This window comes from Oncorhynchus mykiss, chromosome 21 (genome assembly GCF_013265735.2).
Source record: "Oncorhynchus mykiss isolate Arlee chromosome 21, USDA_OmykA_1.1, whole genome shotgun sequence".
In the NCBI taxonomy this organism is placed as follows: domain Eukaryota; kingdom Metazoa; phylum Chordata; class Actinopteri; order Salmoniformes; family Salmonidae; genus Oncorhynchus; species Oncorhynchus mykiss.
In genome coordinates, this window is record NC_048585.1 from 7,972,141 (window position 1) to 7,995,278 (window position 23,138).

The 23,138-nt window shown below is 46.9% G+C and overlaps 1 protein-coding gene across 23 annotated transcripts in view; it reads right to left on the bottom strand.

Moving 5' to 3' along the window:
- The window catches only part of LOC110515713 (exportin-T), a 57,544-nt gene that overhangs the window by 26,643 nt on the left and 7,763 nt on the right, over window positions 1–23,138 (bottom strand). For 19 of the 23 annotated variants that reach the window (XM_036956740.1, XM_036956735.1, XM_036956741.1 and 16 more), the window contains exons 2-17: window positions 22,409–22,642; window positions 18,566–18,648; window positions 17,548–17,604; window positions 16,530–16,599; window positions 14,906–15,124; window positions 13,674–13,858; window positions 9,894–10,062; window positions 9,287–9,523; window positions 8,237–8,317; window positions 5,701–5,739; window positions 5,228–5,290; window positions 4,909–5,033; window positions 4,650–4,794; window positions 4,444–4,563; window positions 2,671–2,765; window positions 944–1,013 (exon numbers count right to left, since the gene is read on the bottom strand). In XM_036956740.1, coding sequence (XP_036812635.1) covers window positions 944–1,013; window positions 2,671–2,765; window positions 4,444–4,563; window positions 4,650–4,794; window positions 4,909–5,033; window positions 5,228–5,290; window positions 5,701–5,739; window positions 8,237–8,317; window positions 9,287–9,523; window positions 9,894–10,062; window positions 13,674–13,858; window positions 14,906–15,124; window positions 16,530–16,599; window positions 17,548–17,604; window positions 18,566–18,648; window positions 22,409–22,498 — 1,848 coding nt within the window. In that variant the 5' untranslated portion in view covers window positions 22,499–22,642. Of the gene's footprint in view, window positions 1–943; window positions 1,014–2,670; window positions 2,766–4,443; window positions 4,564–4,649; window positions 4,795–4,908; window positions 5,034–5,227; window positions 5,291–5,700; window positions 5,740–8,236; window positions 8,318–9,286; window positions 9,524–9,893; window positions 10,063–13,673; window positions 13,859–14,219; window positions 14,884–14,905; window positions 15,125–16,529; window positions 16,600–17,547; window positions 17,605–18,565; window positions 18,649–22,408; window positions 22,643–23,138 lie in introns of those variants that run through there. The other 4 variants (XM_036956747.1, XM_036956753.1, XM_036956755.1 and 1 more) reach the window with 4 other exon arrangements.

Sequence of the window (23,138 nt, forward strand, 5' to 3'; positions counted from 1 at the left end):
GGGAGGGTAATGTATGGAAGGTAATGAAGATCAGTACAGAGGGAGGGTAATGTATGGAAGGTAATGTATGGAAGGTAATGAAGGTCAGTACAGAGTGAGGGTAATGTATGGATGGGAATGAAAGTCAGTCAAGGGGGAGGGTAATGTATGGAAGGTAATGAAGACAAGTACAGAGGGAGGGTAATGTATGGAAGGTAATGAAGGTCAGTCAAGGGGGAGGGTAATGTATGGAAGGTAATGAAGGCCAGTACAGAGGGAGGGTAATGTATGGAAGGTAATGAAGATCAGTACAGAGGGAGGGTAATGTATGGAAGGTAATGTATGGAAGGTAATGAAGGTCAGTACAGAGTGAGGGTAATGTATGGAGGGTAAGGTAGGTCAGTACAGAGGGAGGGTAATGTATGGAGGGTAAGTCAGTACAGAGGGAGGGTAATGTATGGAGGGTAAGGTAGGTCAGTACAGAGGGAGGGTAATGTATGGAGGGTAATGTATGGAAGGTAATGAAAGTCAGTACAGAGTGAGGGTAATGTATGGAGGGTAAGGTAGGTCAGTACAGAGGGAGGGTAATGTATGGAGGGTAAGTCATTGGAGAGATGCTGTTGATGGTAATGTAGGTCAGTGAAGAGAGATACTGTAGAGGGTAATGTATATGAGGGGAGGGTTAACTTACAGGAGGTGCTAGCTCAGCAGGTCTATAGAGGGTAATGTGTGGAGGGTAATGTATATGAGGGGAGAGGTAACTTACAGGAGGTGCTAGCTCAGCTGGTCTGTAGAGGGTAATGTATATGAGGGGAGAGGTAACTTACAGGATGAGCTTCAGCTGGTCTGTAGAGGGTAATGTGTAGAGGGCAATGTATATGAGGGGAGAGGTAACTTACAGGAGGAGCTCCAGCAGGTCTGTAAAGTGTAATGTGTGGAGGGTAATGTGTGAGAGGTAACTTACAGGAGGAGCTAGCTCCAGCAGGTCCTGTATCCTGGACAGGATGTCTTCAATGAAGGAGTTCATGTGTTTACTGGCAACAGAGTAAACAGAGGACAGGGTTGGGGTCAATCACAAATAACCTTCTAGAACTATTACTGTAAACAGAGGACAGGGTTAGGGTCAATCACAAAGAACCTTCTAGAACTATTACTGTAAACAGAGGACAGGGTTAGGGTCAATCACAAAGAACCTTCTAGAACTATTACTGTAAACAGAGGACAGGGTTGGGGTCAATCACAAAGAACCTTCTAGAACTATTACTGTAAACAGAGGACAGGGTTAGGGTCAATCACAAAGAACCTTCTAGAACTATTACTGTAAACAGAGGACAGGGTTGGGGTCAATCACAAAGAACCTTCTAGAACTATTACTGTAAACAGAGGACAGGGTTAGGGTCAATCACAAAGAACCTTCTAGAACTATTACTGTAAACAGAGGACAGGGTTGTGGTCAATCACAAATAACCTTCTAGACTTATTACTGTAAACAGAGGACAGGGTTGGGGTCAAACACAAAGAACCTTCTAGAACTATTACTGTAAACAGAGGACAGGGTTAGGGTCAATCACAAAGAACCTTCTAGAACTATTACTGTAAACAGAGGACAGGGTTAGGGTCAATCACAAAGAACCTTCTAGAACTATTACTGTAAACAGAGGACAGGGTTGGGGTCAATCACAAATAACCTTCTAGAACTATTACTGTAAACAGAGGACAGGGTTGGGGTCAAACACAAAGAACCTTCTAGAACTATTACTGTAAACAGAGGACAGGGTTGGGGTCAATCACAAAGAACCTTCTAGAACTATTACTGTAAACAGAGGACAGGGTTGGGGTCAAACACAAAGAACCTTCTAGAATTATTACTGTAAACAGAGGACAGGGTTGGGGTCAAACACAAAGAACCTTCTAGAACTATTACTGTAAACAGAGGACAGGGTTGGGGTCAAACACAAAGAACCTTCTAGAACTATTACTGTAAACAGAGGACAGGGTTGGGGTCAATCACAAAGAACCTTCTAGAACTATTACTGTAAACAGAGGACAGGGTTGGGGTCAATCACAAAGAACCTTCTAGAACTATTACTGTAAACAGAGGACAGGGTTGGGGTCAATCACAAAGAACCTTCTAGACTTATTACTGTAAACAGAGGACAGGGTTGGGGTCAATCACAAAGAACCTTCTAGAACTATTACTGTAAACAGAGGACAGGGTTGGGGTCAATCACAAAGAACCTTCTAGAACTATATACTATATAACGACATGTCCTGCTTTCTGGTGATCTGGTGTTGACTACCAGGACAGGGTCCAACCAGTCTGCTGATGATACTGGTCCAACAGGTACCCTATAATCTACAACAAGGACCCATAGAGCTCTGGTCTAAAGTAGTGCACTATGTAGGGAATAGGGCTCTGGTCTAAAGTAGTGCACTATATAGGGAATAGGGCCCTGATCTAAAGTAATGCACTACATAGGGAATAGGGCCCTGGTCTAAAGTAGTGCACTATATAGGGAATAGGGGCCCTGGTCTAAAGTAGTGTACTATATAGGGAATAGGGCCCTGGTCTAAAGTAGTGCACTATATAGGGAATAGGGCTCTGGTCTAAAGTAGTGTACTATATAGGGAATAGGGGCCCATTGGGAACACAGGGTAACGCGTGCTTAGTGACGGTACAGCTGGACTTACTGCAGTGTCTTGACGAACCGTGAGAAGAGGTAGGCCACTCTGCTACGGACCTTAGGACTGCTGTGTCTCAGACCGCGATGGTCCAGAAAGGACATCTACAGGGACACAGTAACACAATGATACAAAACCTCCCCTTTAACCAGGGGTCCACTGTCCCTCTCCTCAACACTGATACAAAACCTCCCCTTTAACCAGGGGTCCACTGTCCCTCTCCTCAACACTGATACAAAACCTCCCCTTTAACCAGGGGTCCACTGTCCCTCTCCTCAACACTGATACAAAACCTCCCCTTTAACCAGGGGTCCACTGTCCCTCTCCTCAACACTGATACAAAACCTCCCCTGTCCCTCTCCTCAACACTGATACAAAACCTCCCCTTTAACCAGGGGTCCACTGTCCCTCTCCTCAACACTGATACAAAACCTCCCCTTTATCCAGGGGTCCACTGTCCCTCTGCTCAACACTGATACAAAACCTCCCCTTTATCCAGGGGTCCACTGTCCCTCTCCTCAGCACTGATACAAAACCTCCCCTTTAACCAGGGGTCCACTGTCCCTCTCCTCAACACTGATACAAAACCTCCCCTTTAACCAGGGGTCCACTGTCCCTCTCCTCAACACTGATACAAAACCTCCCCTTTATCCAGGGGTCCACTGTCCCTCTCCTCAACACTGTGAAGACACAATGTTAAAAGGTAGAGTTCATTGATTCAGCGACTGAGCTAGGACAGACAGTCTAGTATTGCAGAACTAACTGAGCTAGGACAGACAGTCTAGTACTGCAGAACTAACTGAGCTAGGACAGACAGTCAGGTACTGCAGAACTAACTGAGCTAGGACAGACAGTCAGGTACTGCAGAACTAACTGAGCCAGGACAGACAGTCTAGTACTGCAGAACTAACTGAGCCAGGACAGACAGTCTAGTACTGCAGAACTAACTGAGCTAGGACAGACAGTCTAGTACTGCAGAACTAACTGAGCCAGGACAGACAGTCTAGTACTGCAGAACTAACTGAGCCAGGACAGACAGTCTAGTACTGCAGAACTAACTGAGCCAGGACAGACAGTCTAGTACTGCAGAACTAACTGAGCTAGGACAGACAGTCAGGTACTGCAGAACTAACTGAGCCAGGACAGACAGTCAGGTACTGCAGAACTAACTGAGCCAGGACAGACAGTCTAGTACTGCAGAACTAACTGAGCTAGGACAGACAGTCAGGTACTGCAGAACTAACTGAGCCAGGACAGACAGTCAGGTACTGCAGAACTAACTGAGCTAGGACAGACAGTCAGGTACTGCAGAACTAACTGAGCTAGGACAGACAGTCAGGTACTGCAGAACTAACTGAGCTAGGACAGACAGTCAGGTACTGCAGAACTAACTGAGCTAGGACAGACAGTCTAGTACTACAGAACTAACTGAGCCAGGACAGACAGTCTAGTACTGCAGAACTAACTGAGCTAGGACAGACAGTCTAGTACTGCAGAACTAACTGAGCCAGGACAGACAGTCTAGTACTGCAGAACTAACCAGGACATTGATTCAGTGACTGAGCCAGGACAGACAGTCAGGTACTGCAGAACTAACTGAGCTAGGACAGACAGTCTAGTACTGCAGAACTAACTGAGCTAGGACAGACAGTCTAGTACTGCAGAACTAACTGAGCTAGGACAGACAGTCTAGTACTGCAGAACTAACTGAGCCAGGACAGACAGTCTAGTACTGCAGAACGAACTGAGCCAGGACAGACAGTCTAGTACTGTTGAACTAACCAGGACAATAGGAATGTGCTGCGGTTCAACCAGGAAGAACTTGTCGTAACGAACCACCGTCTCGAAGAACTCCAGCGACACAGACGTGTGTTGGTAACCACTGAGACCAGAGGAGACCAGCTGAGGAGACAGGGAGAACACAGGATATGATGTCAGACATCAGGATCAAGGGTTGTCAGCGGACTGGCTGGCTGTGTGTAACTCACCGTTCTCATCATATCCTGCAGGGCGGAGGTCTTGGCCGTGTCGCCAGAGAAGTGAGCTCCGTGAGACGCAGGCAGAGCCTCTCCTAGCATGTACAGCAGCCTGATGGCCACCTCCACCTCCATGAAGGACGCCGTCTGCCAACGCCTGAGACACACAATCAGGATCAATACATGCTTCTTCACAACAGGCGTTTAAAAACAAGGGGCAAAGTTAGGAAATAAGGTGGACATTGGGGAACAAAACAAGATGGAGTCTTACTGTATGGTGTTGTTGAAGACTCTGCCTACAGCTTCCAGGAGCAGGTCAGGAGACACCTGAGCCAGGCGATCCAACAGCATCTTCAACTGTTTCCTGTACTCTACAAACATCGCTTCATCCTCTCCCTGAGACAGAGAGAGAGAGACAGAGACAGAGAGAGAGGAGAGAGAGAGAAGGAGAGCGAGAAGGAGAGAGAGAAGGAGAGAGAGAAAGAGAGAAAGAGGGGGGAAGAGATGGACAGAGGAAGATGGAGACAGTGAGTAATGAAAATGCTGTTCAACTCCCCCCCCACAATTTAAAACTCACTCAAAGTTTTTACCTCGTTGTCAAAGTTGTACTCTTCATCATAAGTTAGTTTCTTCATGACGGCCAACATGATGTCCTGGTGAGACAGAGAGCACAGTCAACATACTGGATACAGTGAGGGGAAAAAGGTATTTGATCCCCTGCTGATTTTGTACGTTTGTCCACTGACAAAGAAATGATCAGTCTAATTTTAATGGTAGGTTTATTTGAACAGTGAGAGACAGAATAACAACGAAAAAATCCAGAAAAACACGTGTCAAAAATGTTATAAATTGATTTGCATTTTATTTCCATACTGGATATATCTGCTAACAAGATGACAGATGGACAGACACTAGATAAGGTTTTAAAAGCTTGTGGCTGGTTTCCCCAGACACAGAGTAATTATATTCCTGAAATACAATAAAATAAACATATTTTTAGTCCAGAACTAGGACTCCTCTGTGTCTGGGAAACCTGCCCAAAGAGTTCCCGATGAAATCGCACCTCAACGTGAGTCTTCTGTTGGTCTGTCAGCAGCGGGAACTAGAAGAGGAGAGAGAGACACACACCAGAATGCTCTCATTATGAGACACACACCAGAATGCTCTCATTATGAGACACACACCAGAATGTTCTCATTATGAGACACACACCAGAATGTTCTCATTATGAGACACACACCAGAATGTTCTCATTATGAGACACACACCAGAATGTTCTCATTATGAGACACACACCAGAATGTTCTCATTATGAGACACACCAGAATGTTCTCATTATGACACACCAGAGACACACCAGAATGTTCTCATTATGAGACACCAGAATGTTCTCATTATGAGACACAGCAGAATGTTCTCATTATGAGACACACCAGAATGTTCTCATTATATGAGACACACCAGAATGTTCTCATTATATGAGACACACACCAGAATGTTCTCATTATGAGACACACACCAGAATGTTCTCATTATGAGACACACACCAGAATGTTCTCATTATGAGACACACACCAGAATGTTCTCATTATGAGACACACACCAGAATGTTCTCATTATGAGACACACACCAGAATGTTCTCATTATGAGACACACACCAGAATGTTCTCATTATGACACACACACCAGAATGTTCTCATTATGAGACAGCAGAATGTTCTCATTATGAGACACACAGCAGAATGTTCTCATTATGAGACACACAGCAGAATGTTCTCATTATGAGACACACAGCAGAATGTTCTCATTATGAGACACAGCAGAATGTTCTCATTATGAGACACACAGCAGAATGTTCTCATTATGAGACACACAGCAGAATGTTCTCATTATGAGACACACAGCAGAATGTTCTCATTATGAGACACAGCAGAATGTTCTCATTATGAGACACAGCAGAATGTTCTCATTATGAGACACAGCAGAATGTTCTCATTATGAGACACAGCAGAATGTTCTCATTATGAGACACACCAGAATGTTCTCATTATGAGACACAGCAGAATGTTCTCATTATGAGACACACAGCAGAATGTTCTCATTATGAGACACACACCAGAATGTTCTCATTATGAGACACACCAGAATGTTCTCATTATGAGACACACCAGAATGTTCTCATTATGAGACACACAGCAGAATGTTCTCATTATGAGACACAGCAGAATGTTCTCATTATGAGACACAGCAGAATGTTCTCATTATGAGACACCAGAATGTTCTCATTATGAGACACAGCAGAATGTTCTCATTATGACACACAGCAGAATGTTCTCATTATGACACACACCAGAATGTTCTCATTATGAGACACAGCAGAATGTTCTCATTATGAGACACAGCAGAATGTTCTCATTATGAGACACAGCAGAATGTTCTCATTATGAGACAGCAGAATGTTCTCATTATGAGACACACCAGAATGTTCTCATTATGAGACACCCACCAGAATGTTCTCATTATGAGACACCCACCAGAATGTTCTCATTATGAGACACAGCAGAATGTTCTCATTATGAGACACAGCAGAATGTTCTCATTATGAGACACAGCAGAATGTTCTCATTATGAGACACAGCAGAATGTTCTCATTATGAGACACAGCAGAATGTTCTTATTATGAGACACCAGAATGTTCTCATTATGAGACACCAGAATGTTCTCATTATGAGACACAGCAGAATGTTCTCATTATGACACACAGCAGAATGTTCTCATTATGACACACAGCAGAATGTTCTCATTATGAGACAGCAGAATGTTCTCATTATGAGACACCCACCAGAATGTTCTCATTATGAGACACACCAGAATGTTCTCATTATGAGACACACCAGAATGTTCTCATTATGAGACACCCACCAGAATGTTCTCATTATGAGACACCCACCAGAATGTTCTCATTATGAGACACACAGCAGAATGTTCTCATTATGACACACCAGAATGTTCTCATTATGAGACACACAGCAGAATGTTCTCATTATGAGACACACACCAGAATGTTCTCATTATGAGACAGCAGAATGTTCTCATTATGAGACACAGCAGAATGTTCTCATTATGAGACACACACCAGAATGTTCTCATTATGAGACAGCAGAATGTTCTCATTATGAGACACAGCAGAATGTTCTCATTATGAGACACACACCAGAATGTTCTCATTATGAGACACCCACCAGAATGTTCTCATTATGAGACAGCAGAATGTTCTCAACCACAGGCCTTTTAATACGACGCAGTGGGCTATTCCAGACAGCAGGACAGACTAGCCAGCCAACTATGATAAACACACACACACACACACACACACACACACACACCTCTAAATGTTCTGCATCATTTGGAAAGTTAAACTTGAATGTGTTGTTGGTTTGTAAAGTAAATTATACCACGGCCATTTCCAAGTCTATATTTGTTGTAAATGTAGAATAATTCAGACAGTTGATCAGCTAATCCATTGCAGTCTCTTCCTGGAACAGGGGGGGGGTAATGCTAATGATTGGGGTCAGTTAGTGTGGACAGTTTTCTCCACCTTGTCTGAGTCCCAGTACTCTTCAATTGCCTCCTGTCCTCCTCTCCCTACCTGAGGCATGTGACTCTGCCACTCGGACCCCTTGAGGAAGATTAAGCAGATGAACACAAGTTTACGTCATGTTACCGTGCCAACCGGACCCTATTGAGGACGCTGTCACATGACAGTGGTCTGAGGGGCTACTCCACGCCCGTTCTAGAGATTATATTTCTATGGTTTCCATCCTGTCTGGTAAAGATACATCTAGAGTGTCTCCCTCTCCTGTTTCGTAAAGATACATCTAGAGTGACTCCCTCTCCTGTTTCGTAAATATACATCTAGAGTGACACATAGAGAATAGGGAGCCATATTCCAATAGGCCTCTGGTCAGATGTAGTGCACATAGAGAATAGGGAGCCATATTCCCATAGACCTCTGATCAGATGTAGTGCACATGGAGAATAGGGAGCCATATTCCAATAGACCTCTGATCAGATGTAGTGCACATAGAGAATAGGGAGCCATATTCCAATAGACCTCTGATCAGATGTAGTGCACATGGAGAATAGGGAGCCATATTCCAATAGACCTCTGGTCAGATGTAGTGCACATAGAGAATAGGGAGCCATATTCCCATAGACCTCTGATCAGATGTAGTGCACATAGAGAATAGGGAGCCATATTCCCATAGCCTCTGGTCAGATGTAGTGCACATAGAGAATAGGGAGCCATATTCCCATAGACCTCTGATCAGATGTAGTGCACATGGAGAATAGGGAGCCATATTCCAATAGGCCTCTGGTCAGATGTAGTGCACATAGAGAATAGGGAGCCATATTTCCATAGGCCTCTGGTCAGATGTAGTGCACATAGAGAATAGGGAGCCATATTCCCATAGACCTCTGATCAGATGTAGTGCACATAGAGAATAGGGAGCCATATTCCCATAGGCCTCTGATCAAATGTAGTGCACATAGAGAATAGGGAGCCATATTCCCATAGACCTCTGATCAGATGTAGTGCACATAGAGAATAGGGAGCCATATTCCCAACTAGCAGGGTGTATCTCACCTGTTTGAGTACGTTCAGGTAGTCGTAGCAGAAGCCTACGATGTTGGCTGAGATGTCATCGTCGTCGTGGACCAGTAGCTGGAGGAGCAGAGGAACCTTGGTCTCGAGGGCACGCAGCGCCTCGGCGGCTTCCTTCACGGCGCCCCCCTTGGCCAGTTTGGTCCAGCTCAGAACCAGAGACTGGCCCATCCCATTCACCAGTCTGGAGAACTTAGCCAGGAAGTCCACATCCTCCTCCTGATGGAGCCAAGACAGGAAACAGGGGGGGGGGGGGGGGGGGGCTTTTCAGGTATAAACAGGAAACAGTTTCACATCCATTCAGGAAGTAGAGGTGAGGAGGAAGAGGAAATGGAGCCTTTGGCCTTTTGTTGGACTGTGGGAAATGTAGTAGCGAGTGTGTGTGTGTGGTGTGTGTTATGTGGTGTGTGTGTTATGTGGTGTATGTGTGTTGTGGTGTGTGTGTGTTATGTGGTGTGTGTGTGTGTGTCTGTGTGTGTACCTACCTGGTCCACGTTGAAGAAGCCAGCCGACTGCAGGACCTGACAGAGGGACTCGACCAGCTTGGTCTTGTCTGTTATGTGGTGTGTGTGTCTGTGTGTGTACCTACCTGGTCCACGTTGAAGAAGCCAGCCGACTGCAGGACCTGACAGAGGGACTCGACCAGCTTGGTCTTGTCTGTCGGGGCCATTCCTTTACAGACAATCTCAAACAGACAGTCACATGCCTCCTCTCTCAGGTCCTCCACAGACATCTGACTCAGCAGCAGGTTCACAAACCTGGAGGGAGAGGAACACACTGGTTAAACACTGGTCCAGGACCAGTCATCTGATCTAGTGTCTGGTTCATAAATCTGGAGGGAGAGGAACACACTGGTCCAGGACCAGTCATCTGATCTAGTGTCTGGTTCATAAACCTGGAGGGACAGGAACACACTGGTCCAGGACCAGTCATCTGCTCATCTGATGAGTTTCAACATGATGCACTTGGGCTCAAATGCCCAGTCTCATAGCAAAGGGTCTGAATACTGACGTAAATAAGGCATCTGTAATTTATTTTTAATACATTTGCAAAATTTCTAGACAACCCGTTTTCGCTTTGTCATTATGGGGTATTGTGACATCATTATGGGGTATTGTGACGTCACTATGGGGTATTGTGATGTCACTATGGGGTATTGTGATGTCACTATGGGGTATTGTGTGTAGATTGATGAGGAAAAAAATAATTGAAATTGGTTACTAGATATTATCTAGCGTGTCCTGCGTTGCATATAATCTGACTGAGCATACAAGTATCTAAGCATCTGACTGAGCGGTGGTAGGCAGAAGAAGGCGCGTAAACATTCATTCAAACAGCACTTTCGTGTGTTTTGCCAGCAGCTCTTCGTTGTGCGTCAAGCATTGCGCTGTTTATGACTTCAAACCTATCAACTCCCGAGATGAGGCTGGTGTAACCGAAGTGAAATGGCTAGCTAGTTAGCGCGCGCTAATAGCATATTAAACGTCACTCGCTCTGAGCCTTCTAGTAGTTGTTCCCCTTGCTCTGCATGGGTAACGCTGCTTCGATGGTGGCTGTTGTCGTTGTGTTGCTGGTTCGAGCCCAGGGAGGAGCGAGGAGAGGGATGGAAGCTATACATTTACACTGGCAATACTAAAGTGCCTATAAGAACATCCAATAGTCAAAGGTTAATGAAATACAAATGGTATAGAGGGAAATAGTCCTATAATAACTACAACCTAAAACTTCTTACCTGGGAATATTGAAGACTCATGTTAAAAGGAACCACCAGCTTTCATATGTTCTCATGTTCTGAGCAAGGAACTGAAACGTTAGCTTTCTGACATGGCACATATTGCACTTTTACTTTCTTCTCCAACACTTTGTTTTTGCATTATTATTATTTAAACCAAATTGAACATGTTTCATTATTTTTCTTGAGGCTAAATTTATTTTATTGATGTATTATATTAAGTTAAAATACGTGTTCATTCAGTATTGTTGTAATTGTCATTATTACAAATACATTTTAACATAAAAAATATTATATATATATATATATATATATATATATATATATCAAAAATTAAAAAAATGGGACGATTAATCGGTATCGGCGTTGAAAAATCATAATCGGTCGACCTCTAGAATATACCCATGTTCCCCCATATATCATAATCGGTCGACCTCTAGAATATACCCATGTTCCCCCATATATCATAATCGGTCGACCTCTAGAATATACCCATGTTCCCCCATATATCTTAATCGGTCGACCTCTAGAATATACCCATGTTCCCCCATATATCATAATCGGTCGACCTCTAGAATATACCCATGTTCCCCCATATATCATAATCGGTCGACCTCTAGAATATACCCATGTTCTCCCATATATCTTAATCGGTCGACCTCTAGAATATACCCATGTTCTCCCATATATCTTAAATCGGTCGACCTCTAGAATATACCCATGTTCTCCCATATATCTTAATCGGTCAACCTCTAGAATATACCCATGTTCTCCCATATATCTTAATCGGTCGACCTCTAGAATATACCCATGTTCCCCCATATATCATAATCGGTCGACCTCTAGAATATACCCATGTTCCCCCATATATCATAATCGGTCGACCTCTAGTCTATGTCCATGTTCCCCCATATATCATAATCGGTCGACCTCTAGAATATACCCATGTTCCCCCATATATCATAATCGGTCAACCTCTAGAATATACCCATGTTCCCCCATATATCTTAATGTCATTACATGAAAATAACTGGCAGATTATTACTCAAAAGGTGAAAACCATTAAAGCCAAGATAATGGAGTTCATTCCCCTTGACAATCAACCATTCCCTGTCGTGGGTGTTGTCTTTCGCGGACTGGTCGTGCACCGGTACACACTACCAAGTGTGATATTTTTCAGATGTTGCCTTACCAGAGTTACACAGTAATAGTGTCACTGCTATTAGCTTCACGACATACCACGGAACGCCGTTTGGGTCTTTGCGTGTCAAAAAGATACAGTAGCTCTGTCAAAGCTGTACAAAGAAGTCTGCAACACCGATGTGTGTGATGTGAACGATGTGTTTACAATACCGCGTTGGTAATAAAGCATCATCTGTTCAACCGCAACTTCTGGGGTAGCTAGCTTTAGCTTGGTGCCTAGCTAGCTTTAGCTTGGTGCCTAGCTAGCTTTAGCTTGGTGCCTAGCTAGCTTTAGCTTGGTGCCTAGCTAGCCTTAGCTTGGTGCCTAGCTAGCTTTAGCTTGGTGCCTAGCTAGCTTTAGCTTGGTGCCTAGCTAGCTTTAGCTTGGTACCTAGCTAGCTTTAGCTTGGTACCTAGCTAGCTTTAGCTTGGTACCTAGCTAGCTTTAGCTTGGTACCTAGCTAGCTTTAGCTTGGTACCTAGCTAGCTTTAGCTTGGTACCTAGCTAGCTTTAGCTTGGTACCTAGCTAGCTTTAGCTTGGTACCTGCGCGAGACAACTTGACCAGCATCATAGCATACTGTACGTATTGATGAATCATTGTGATATATGAAATACGAGGGATCGTCTAATCAATGTGTAATAACTACGTAAAAAATGTATTAATGCGTTAAATTATCATGTGATGTCATATTCAGGTCCTGATTGGTCAACAAGCTTCATTGACCCGTCAAATAGTGTATATTATATACACACAAAGACCCAAACGGCGTTCCATAGGAATCCTGGTTGAGAATGAAATGACTGACCACACAGACAGACACTGACCACACGGACAGACACTGACCACACGGACAGACACTGACCACACGGACAGACACTGACCACACGGACAGACACTGACCACACGGACAGACACTGACCACACAGACAGACACTGACCACACAGACAGACACTGACCACACAGACAGACACTGACCACACAGACAGACACTGACCACACAGACAGACACTGACCACACAGACAGACACTGACCACACAGACAGACACTGACCACACAGACAGACACTGACCACACAGACAGACACTGACCACACAGACAGACACTGACCACACAGACAGACACTGACCACACAGACAGACACTGACCACACAGACAGACACTGACCACACGGACAGACCACAGACTGACCACAGAGACACTGACCACAGAGATAGACCACACAGACTGACCACACAGACTGACCACACAGACTGACCACACAGACTGACGACACAGACTGACGACAGACAGACTGACGACAGACAGACTGACGACAGACAGACTGACGACAGACAGACTGACGACAGACAGACTGACGACAGACAGACTGACGACAGACAGACTGACGACAGACAGACTGACGACAGACAGACTGACAACAGACAGACTGACAACAGACAGACTGACGTACCTGTCGTTGGCAATGAGGTTGAGGTCTATCCAGGAGACGTATGCCCCCACTACCTCCAGACATTGACAGGTGATCTCAGGGTGAGACTGCTGATAGGCCCCGAGGATCTGGTACCAGGACTCAACCAGGCTGGGGATGACCTGCTCCCTCATACCATCTTTTATTAATGTGTTCCTACGAACCTCCTAGAGAGAGGAGAGAGAGAGAGGAGGGAGGGGAGAGAGAGAGGAGGGGAGAGAGAGAGAGGAGGGAGGGGAGAGAGAGAAGAGTTAGAGACTGGGGATGCTCCCTCATACCATCCTTTAATAATGTGTTCCCACGAACCTCCTAGAGAAAAGAGAAGGAGAGAAAAAGAGCGAGAAGAGAAGGAGAGAAAAGGAGAGAGAAGAGAAGGAGAGAAAAGGAGAGAGAATAGGAGAGAAATAGAGAAGGAGAGAGAAGGAGAGAGAAGGAGAGAGAGGAGAGAAAAAGAGAGAAGGAGAGAAAGAGAGAAGAGAGAAAAAGAGAGAAGGAGAGAAAAAGAGGACACCCTCAGTGTCCTCTTACCTCAGGGGAGAGCAGGATGTCTCTGTCCACCACCTCAGTGTCCTCTTACCTCAGGGGAGAGCAGGATGTCTCTGTCCACCACCTCAGTGTCCTCTTACCTCAGGGGAGAGCAGGATGTCTCTGTCCACCACCTCAGTGTCCTCTTACCTCAGGGGAGAGCAGGATGTCTCTGTCCACCACCTCAGTGTCCTCTTACCTCAGGGGAGTGCAGGATGTCTCTGTCCACCACCTCAGTGTCCTCTTACCTCAGGGGAGAGCAGGATGTCTCTGTCCACCACCTCAGTGTCCTCTTACCTCAGGGGAGTGCAGGATGTCTCTGTCCACCACCTCAGTGTCCTCTTACCTCAGGGGAGAGCAGGATGTGTCTGTCCACCACCTCAGTGTCCTCTTACCTCAGGGGAGAGCAGGATGTCTCTGTCCACCACCTCAGTGTCCTCTTACCTCAGGGGAGTGCAGGATGTCTCTGTCCACCACCTCAGTGTCCTCTTACCTCAGGGGAGAGCAGGATGTCTCTGTCCACCACCTCAGTGTCCTCTTACCTCAGGGGAGTGCAGGATGTCTCTGTCCACCACCTCAGTGTCCTCTTACCTCAGGGGAGAGCAGGATGTCTCTGTCCACCACCTCAGTGTCCTCTTACCTCAGGGGAGTGCAGGATGTCTCTGTCCACCACCTCAGTGTCCTCTTACCTCAGGGGAGTGCAGGATGTCTCTGTCCACCACCTCAGCGTCGATAGCCATCAGTGTTCTGAGGTAGACGTCGACCCCGTGTGGGTTCAGGCCCACTAGAGACAGCAGGTCGTGGAAGAACTTGGGCCAGTGGGTCAGGTACTCCATCACGAAGGTCAGAGCAAACACCTGGGCTGCCTTGTTACGGATGAACGGCTTCTCTGGTTGGGAGTTCATTAACTGGAGAGGAGGAGGAGGAAGGGAAGGAGACGGAGGGGAAGGATGAAGAGGAGGAAGGGAAGGAAGAAGAGGGGGAGGGGAGGAGGAAGGGAAGGAAGAAGAGGGGGAGGGGAGGAGGAAGGGAAGGGAGAAGAGGGGGAGGGGAGGAGGAAGAAGAAGGGAAGAGAAGGAAGAAGAGGGGAAGGAATAAGAAGAGGAGAAAGAAGGAGGAAGAAGAAGAAGAGGAGGGGAAGAAATAAGAAGAGGAGGAGGGGAGGATTGTCGGGATAGCAGAGACGGAGAATATTATATTGAAATTCATTTTCTAATACAATTTTTCAATTCAGGAATTCAGGTGTGGAAGAGAGTCAACTTCATGACTGTATAAAAACGTGTAACTAACGACAGCTCAAGTAACAAATAGAGTTGTTGATGAAATGTGTAACTAACGACAGCTCAAGTAACAAATAGTGTTGTTGATGAAATGTGTAACTAACGACAGCTCAAGTAACAAATAGAGTTGTTGATGAAACGTGTAACTAACGACAGCTCAAGTAACAAATAGTGTTGTTGATGAAATGTGTAACTAACGACAGCTCAAGTAACAAATAGAGTTGTTGATGAAATGTGTAACTAACGACAGCTCAAGTAACAAATAGTGTTGTTGATGAAATGTGTAACTAACGACAGCTCAAGTAACAAATAGAGTTGTTGATGAAACGTGTAACTAACGACAGCTCAAGTAACAAATAGAGTTGTTGATGAAACGTGTAACTAACGACAGCTCAAGTAACAAATAGAGTTGTTGATGAAACGTGTAACTAACGACAGCTCAAGTAACAAATAGAGTTGTTGATGAAACGTGTAACTAACGACAGCTCAAGTAACAAATAGAGTTGTTGATGAAACGTGTAACTAACGACAGCTCAAGTAACAAATAGAGTTGTTGATGAAACGTGTAACTAACGACAGCTCAAGTAACAAATAGAGTTGTTGATGAAACGTGTAACTAACGACAGCTCAAGTAACAAATAGAGTTGTTGATGAAATGTGTAACTAACGACAGCTCAAGTAACAAATAGAGTTGTTGATGAAATGTGTAACTAACGACAGCTCAAGTAACAAATAGAGTTGTTGATGAAATGTGTAACTAACGACAGCTCAAGTAACAAATAGAGTTGTTGATGAAACGTGTAACTAACGACAGCTCAAGTAACAAATAGACTTGTTGATGAAACGTGTAACTAACGACAGCTCAAGTAACAAATAGAGTTGTTGATGAAACGTGTAACTAACGACAGCTCAAGTAACAAATAGAGTTGTTGATGAAACGTGTAACTAACGACAGCTCAAGTAACAAATAGAGTTGTTGATGAAATGTGCTACGTTGTTGTGACAGGTTGCCTAGGTGACAGAGAAGCCCCACCTGACCCTGCAGCCACTTCATCAGAGTTTCTCTGATCAGCTGTTGCTGGGCAGGACTGAGCCCTCCATGTCTGGGACAAAAACACACAACACAAAGTCACTTTCTGTTCAGGACTACTTCATAGAGGAATGCTGCTGACAGAGACACATGTACATGGTTTTCAGTCAGATGTTAGGAAGAAACGTGACAGTACTTTAATGCCCTACTGTGAAAGCGTGAGAAAAGGTGACAGTACTTTAATGCCCTACTGTGAAAGCATGAGAAAAGGTGACAGTACTTTAATGCCCTACTGTGAAAGCATGGGAAAAGGTGACACTACTTTAATGCCCTACTGTGAAAGCGTGAGAAAAGGTGACACTACTTTAATGCCCTACTGTGAAAGCATGAGAAAAGGTGACAGTACTTTAATGCCCTACTGTGAAAGCATGGGAAAAGGTGACAGTACTTTAATGCCCTACTGTGAAAGCATGGGAAAAGGTGACAGTACTTTAATGCCCTACTGTGAAAGCATGGGAAAAGGTGACAGTACTTTAATGCCCTACTGTGAAAGCATGGGAAAAGGTGACAGTACTTTAATGCCCTACTGTGAAAGCATGAGAAAAGGTGACAGTACTTTAATGCCCTACTGTGAAAGCGTGAGAAAATGTGACAGTACTTTAACGCCCTACAGTGAAAGCATGGGAAAAGGTGACAGCATTAGCTGTTATCTGGAGTCAATGGGATTGGAGGAACAGTCAACCTATTATCACAGACTTCCTAATTCATCATCTATCAGACTAGTGGCAGGATGACAGCTGACAGAGGTACTTCCTCTCCTCCACCTCTCCTTCCCCTCCTCCCCTCCCCTCTCTCTCTCTCTCTCTCTCTCTCCCCCTCCTCCTCCTCCTCCTCCACCCTCTCTCTCTCTCCTCCTCCACCTCTCCTTCCCCTCCTCCCCTTCCCCTCCCTCTCCCCCCCCCCCCCCCCCCTCTTCCTCCCCTTCCTCTCCTCCCCCCTCCTCCTCCTCCCCTCCTCTTACCTGTACTTGATCTGGTGCTCCAGGACTTGGAAACAGAAGAACTTCACATGGTCGTCACTGAGAGAGGGATTAATAAAGATATTACAATACAACACAGGGTCGTCACTGAGAGAGGGTTTAATAAAGATATTACAATACAACACAGGGTCGTCACTGAGAGAGGGATTAATAAAGATATTACAATACAACACATGGTCGTCACTGAGAGAGGGATTAATAAAGATATTACAATACAACACAGGGCTGTCACCGAGAGAGGGATTAATAAAGATATTACAATACAACACAGGGTCGTCACTGAGAGAGGGATTAATAAAGATATTACAATACAACACAGGGTCGTCACTGAGAGAGGGATTAATAAAGATATTACAATACAACACAGGGTCGTCACTGAGAGAGGGATTAATAAAGATATTACAATACAACACAGGGCCGTCACTGAGGGATTAATAAAGATATTACAATACAATATATGGTCTGGGAGACCAGAGTCCAGAGAAGGACCAACAGGGAGACAAACAGGGAGACAAACAGGGAGACCAGAGAAGAACCAACAGGGAGACCAACAGGGAGACCCACAGGGAGACCAACAGGGAGACCAGAGAAGGACCAACAGGGAGACCAGAGTCCAGAGAAGGACCAACAGGGACACCAACAGGGAGACCAGAGTCCAGAGAAGGACCAACAGGGAGACCAGAGAAGGACCAACAGGGAGACCAGAGAAGGACCAACAGGGAGACCAACAGGGAGACCAGAGAAGGACCAACAGGGAGGCCAGAGAAGGACCAACAGGGAGGCCAACAGGGAGACCAGAGAAGGACCAACAGGGAGACCAGAGAAGGACCAACAGGGAGGCCAACAGGGAGACCAGAGTAGGACCAACAGGGAGACCAACAGGGAGACCAGAGAAGAACCAACAGGGAGACCAACAGGTTGGAATCTGAAACCTCCCAGGTGTGACTAGAAGGATACTGTACCATCTCTAATCAGAATCCTACCAACTAATGGGTCTCACCTGTAAATGCCTTTAGCCAGGGCCTCTGCACACACCTCCCAGGCATCCTGGGACTCCTTCAACTGCTCAAAATACACCATCGCCTGAGGAGGAGAACCAGAAGCAGAGAGAGAGAGAAACAGAAGCAGAGAGAGAGAAACAGAAGCAGAGAGAGAGAGAGAAACAGAAGCAGAGAGAGAAACAAGAGTTAGAAATGGGAGAGAAACAGAGCTTCTGAATCTGACACATAACTACCCCATTCTACAGCCAGCCACACAAACCCCCATAACTACCCCATTCTACAGCAAGCCAGCAACACAAACCCCCATAACTACCCCATTCTACAGCCAGCCACACAACCCCCATAACTACCCCATTCTACAGCCAGCCACACAAACCCCCATAACTACCCCATTCTACAGCCAGCCACACAACCCCCATAACTACCCCATTCTACAGCCAGCCACACAAACCCCCATAACTACCCCATTCTGTAGCCAGCCACACAACCCCCATAACTACCCCCATTCTGTAGCCAGCCACACAAACCCCCATAACTACCCCATTCTACAGCCAGCCATAACAACACTCGTGCTGACAGCGGTGAGAGGGAACAAGTTAGGCAGGCTGGCTGGCTGGTTGGTTGGTTGGCTGGTTGGCAGGCTGGCTGGCTGCCTCAAGGACACAGAGTTGGTGTGGGTCTCCTAGTATTTCTGTGTAGGCCTACATCTGAAAAAGCATGGTGGAAGCCTTGTGTTCCACAGCAGATCCCCGGTGGAAGCCTCGTGTTCCACAGCAGATCCCAGGTGGAAGCCTTGTGTTCCACAGCAGATCCCAGGTGGAAGCCATGTGTTCCACAGCAGATCCCAGGTGGAAGCCTCGTGTTCCACAGCAGATCCCCGGTGGAAGCCTTGTGTTCCACAGCAGATCCCCGGTGGAAGCCATGTGTTCCACAGCAGATCCCAGGTGGAAGCCATGTGTTCCACAGCAGATCCCAGGTGGAAGCCATGTGTTCCACAGCAGATCCCAGGTGGAAGCCTTGTGTTCCACAGCAGATCCCAGGTGGAAGCCTTGTGTTCCACAGCAGATCCCAGGTGGAAGCCATGTGTTCCACAGCAGATCCCAGGTGGAAGCCTTGTGTTCCACAGCAGATCCCAGGTGGAAGCCTCGTGTTCCACAGCAGATCCCAGGTGGAAGCCTTGTGTTCCACAGCAGATCCCAGGTGGAAGCCTTGTGTTCCACAGCAGATCCCAGGTGGAAGCCATGTGTTCCACAGCAGATCCCAGGTGGAAGCCTCGTGTTCCACAGCAGATCCCAGGTGGAAGCCTCGTGTTCCACAGCAGATCCCAGGTGGAAGCCTCGTGTTCCACAGCAGATCCCCGGTGGAAGCCTTACGTTCCACAGCAGATCCCAGGTGGAAGCCTCTTGTTCCACAGCAGATCCCAGGTGGAAGCTTTGTGTTCCACAGCAGATCCCAGGTGGAAGCCTCGTGTTCCACAGCAGAACAGCAGATCCCCGGTGGAAGCCTTGTGTTCCACAGCAGTACAGCAGATCCCCGGTGGAAGCCTTGTGTTCCACAGCAGATCCCCGGTGGAAGCCTTGTGTTCCACAGCAGATCCCAGGTGGAAGCCTCGTGTTCCACAGCAGATCCCAGGTGGAAGCCTTGTGTTCCACAGCAGATCCCAGGTGGAAGCCTTGTGTTCCACAGCAGATCCCAGGTGGAAGCCTCGTGTTCCACAGCAGATCCCAGGTGGAAGCCTTGTGTTCCACAGCAGATCCCAGGTGGAAGCCTTACGTTCCACAGCAGATCCCAGGTGGAAGCCGTGTTCCACAGCAGATCCCAGGTGGAAGCCTCGTGTTCCACAGCAGATCCCAGGTGGAAGCCATGTGTTCCACAGCAGATCCCAGGTGGAAGCCTCGTGTTCCACAGCAGATCCCAGGTGGAAGCCTCGTGTTCCACAGCAGATCCCAGGTGGAAGCCTTGTGTTCCACAGCAGATCCCAGGTGGAAGCCATGTGTTCCACAGCAGATCCCAGGTGGAAGCCTCGTGTTCCACAGCAGATCCCAGGTGGAAGCCTCGTGTTCCACAGCAGATCCCCGGTGGAAGCCTTGTGTTCCACAGCAGATCCCCGGTGGAAGCCTCGTGTTCCACAGCAGATCCCAGGTGGAAGCCTCGTGTTCCACAGCAGATCCCAGGTGGAAGCCATGTGTTCCACAGCAGATCCCAGGTGGAAGCCTCGTGTTCCACAGCAGATCCCAGGTGGAAGCCATGTGTTCCACAGCAGATCCCAGGTGGAAGCCATGTGTTCCACAGCAGATCCCAGGTGGAAGCCTTGCGTTCCACTGCAGATCCCAGGTGGAAGCCTCTTGTTCCACAGCAGAACAGCAGATCCCCGGTGGAAGCCTTGTGTTCCACAACCAATCCCTGGTGGAAGCTTTGTGTTCCACCGCAGATCCCAGGTGGAAGCCTTACTTTCCACAGCTATTGCTGTTGTATAACTGAACGCGTGTATATTACTGTATATAGAGGCCTATTGGTCTGTAGCGAACCGCTCAAACCCACTCATTGACTTCCTGTAGCCATGTTTAACTTCCTGAGTGGTACTGGTCTCTGTAAACAGCACCAGTTACAACATAACAACTTAATGTGGAGAGCACTTGTCAAGTCCCTCGGATGGAGAGTCTGACGAGACAGAGCGCTGGTTCAAGTCCACTGGATGGAGAGTCTGACGAGACAGAGCGCTGGTTCAAGTCCCCTGGATGGAGAGTCTGACGAGACAGAGCGTTGGTTCAAGTCCCCTGGATAGAGAGTCTGACGAGACAGAGCGCTGGTTGTCAAGTCCCCTGGATGGAGAGTCTGACGAGACAGAGCGCTGGTTCAAGTCCCCTGGATGGAGAGTCTGACGAGACAAAGCGCTGGTTCAAGTCCCCTGGATGGAGAGTCTGACGAGACAGAGCGCTGGTTCAAGTCCCCTGGATGGAGAGTCTGACGAGATAGAGCACTGGTTCAAGTCCCCTGGGTGGAGTCTGACGAGACAGAGCACTGGTTCAAGTCCCACGGATGGAGAGTCTGACGAGACAGAGCGCTGGTTCAAGTCCCACGGATGGAGAGTCTGACGAGACAGAGCGCTGCTTCAAGTCCCCTGGATGGAGAGTCTGACGGGACAGAGCGCTGGTTCAAGTCCCCTGGATGGAGAGTCTGACGAGACAGAGCGCTGGTTGTCAAGTCCCCTGGATGGAGAGTCTGACGAGACAGAGCACTGGTTGTCAAGTCCCCTGGATGGAGAGTCTGACGAGACAAAGCGCTGGTTCAAGTCCCACAGATGGAGAGTCTGACGAGACAGAGCGCTGGTTCAAGTCCCATGGATGGAGAGACTGACGAGACAGAGCGCTGGTTGTCAAGTCCCCTGGATGGAGAGTCTGACGAGACAGAGTGCTGGTTCAAGTCCCACGGATGGACAGTCTGACGAGACAGAGCGCTGGTTCAAGTCCCCTGAATGGACAGTCTGACGAGACAGAGCACTGGTTGTCAAGTCCCCTGGATGGAGAGTCTGACGAGACAGAGCGCTGGTTGTCAAGTCCCCTGGATAGAGAGTCTGACGAGACAGAGCGCTGGTTCAAGTCCCATGGATGGAGAGTCTACATGGGTCAGTCTACATGGGTCAGTCTACATGGGTCAGTCGACATTGCTCTAAGAATCATTTGCAGGAGCCAATGCATTTGGATCAAGTTCAGTCTACATGGACCAGTCTACATGGGATCTGAGAATCATTTGTAGGAGCCAACGCGTTTGGATCCGCAAGATTTGTCCTCTACAAGCACATGAATGAACTGCACACACACAAACAGTGTAATGAGACTTACCTTCTGCCTATAGCAGGCATCTGCGTTAGGGTTGAGCCCCAGCAGGGCCTGCTCGTCCATGTTGATGATGGAGACAGACTGGCAGGCCATGAGAAGGTCTTCTGCTGCTCCCCTCCACGGTAGTTTCACCGTCCTCTGTTGCTCCCCTCCACGGTAGTTTCACCGTCCTCTGTTGCTGCCCTCCGCTGTAGTTTCACTGTCTTCTGTTGCTGCCCTCCGGCAGGCCAGGCACATCTACACACAACAAAAAATAACATCAACAATAATAATTAGGGCTGGGAATTGCCAGGGACCTCACAATACGATATCACGAAACGTAGGTGCCAATACGATGTGTTTTGCGATTCTCCATATGCATTGAGATTCTATATATAAACTGTGATTCGATACTGTCATTTTATTGCAATTTGATGTTCCAAACATATCGCTCACCAATATGTCTAATGCAGAGCGACAAGAAAACAAGCTTTTGTAAAAAATACAAAAAATAAAACGTTTAACTAATTTTCTCCCCAATTTCGTGATATCCAAATTGGTAGGTGCAGTCTTGTCCCATTGCTGCAACTCCCATACGGACTCAGGAGAGGCGAAGGTCGAGAGCCGTGCGTCCTCCGAAACACGACCCTGCCAAGCCGCACTGCTTCTTGACACACTGCTCGCTTAACCCAGAAGCCAGCCGCACCAATGTGTTGGAGGAAACACTGCCAGCCGCACCAATGTGTCGGAGGAA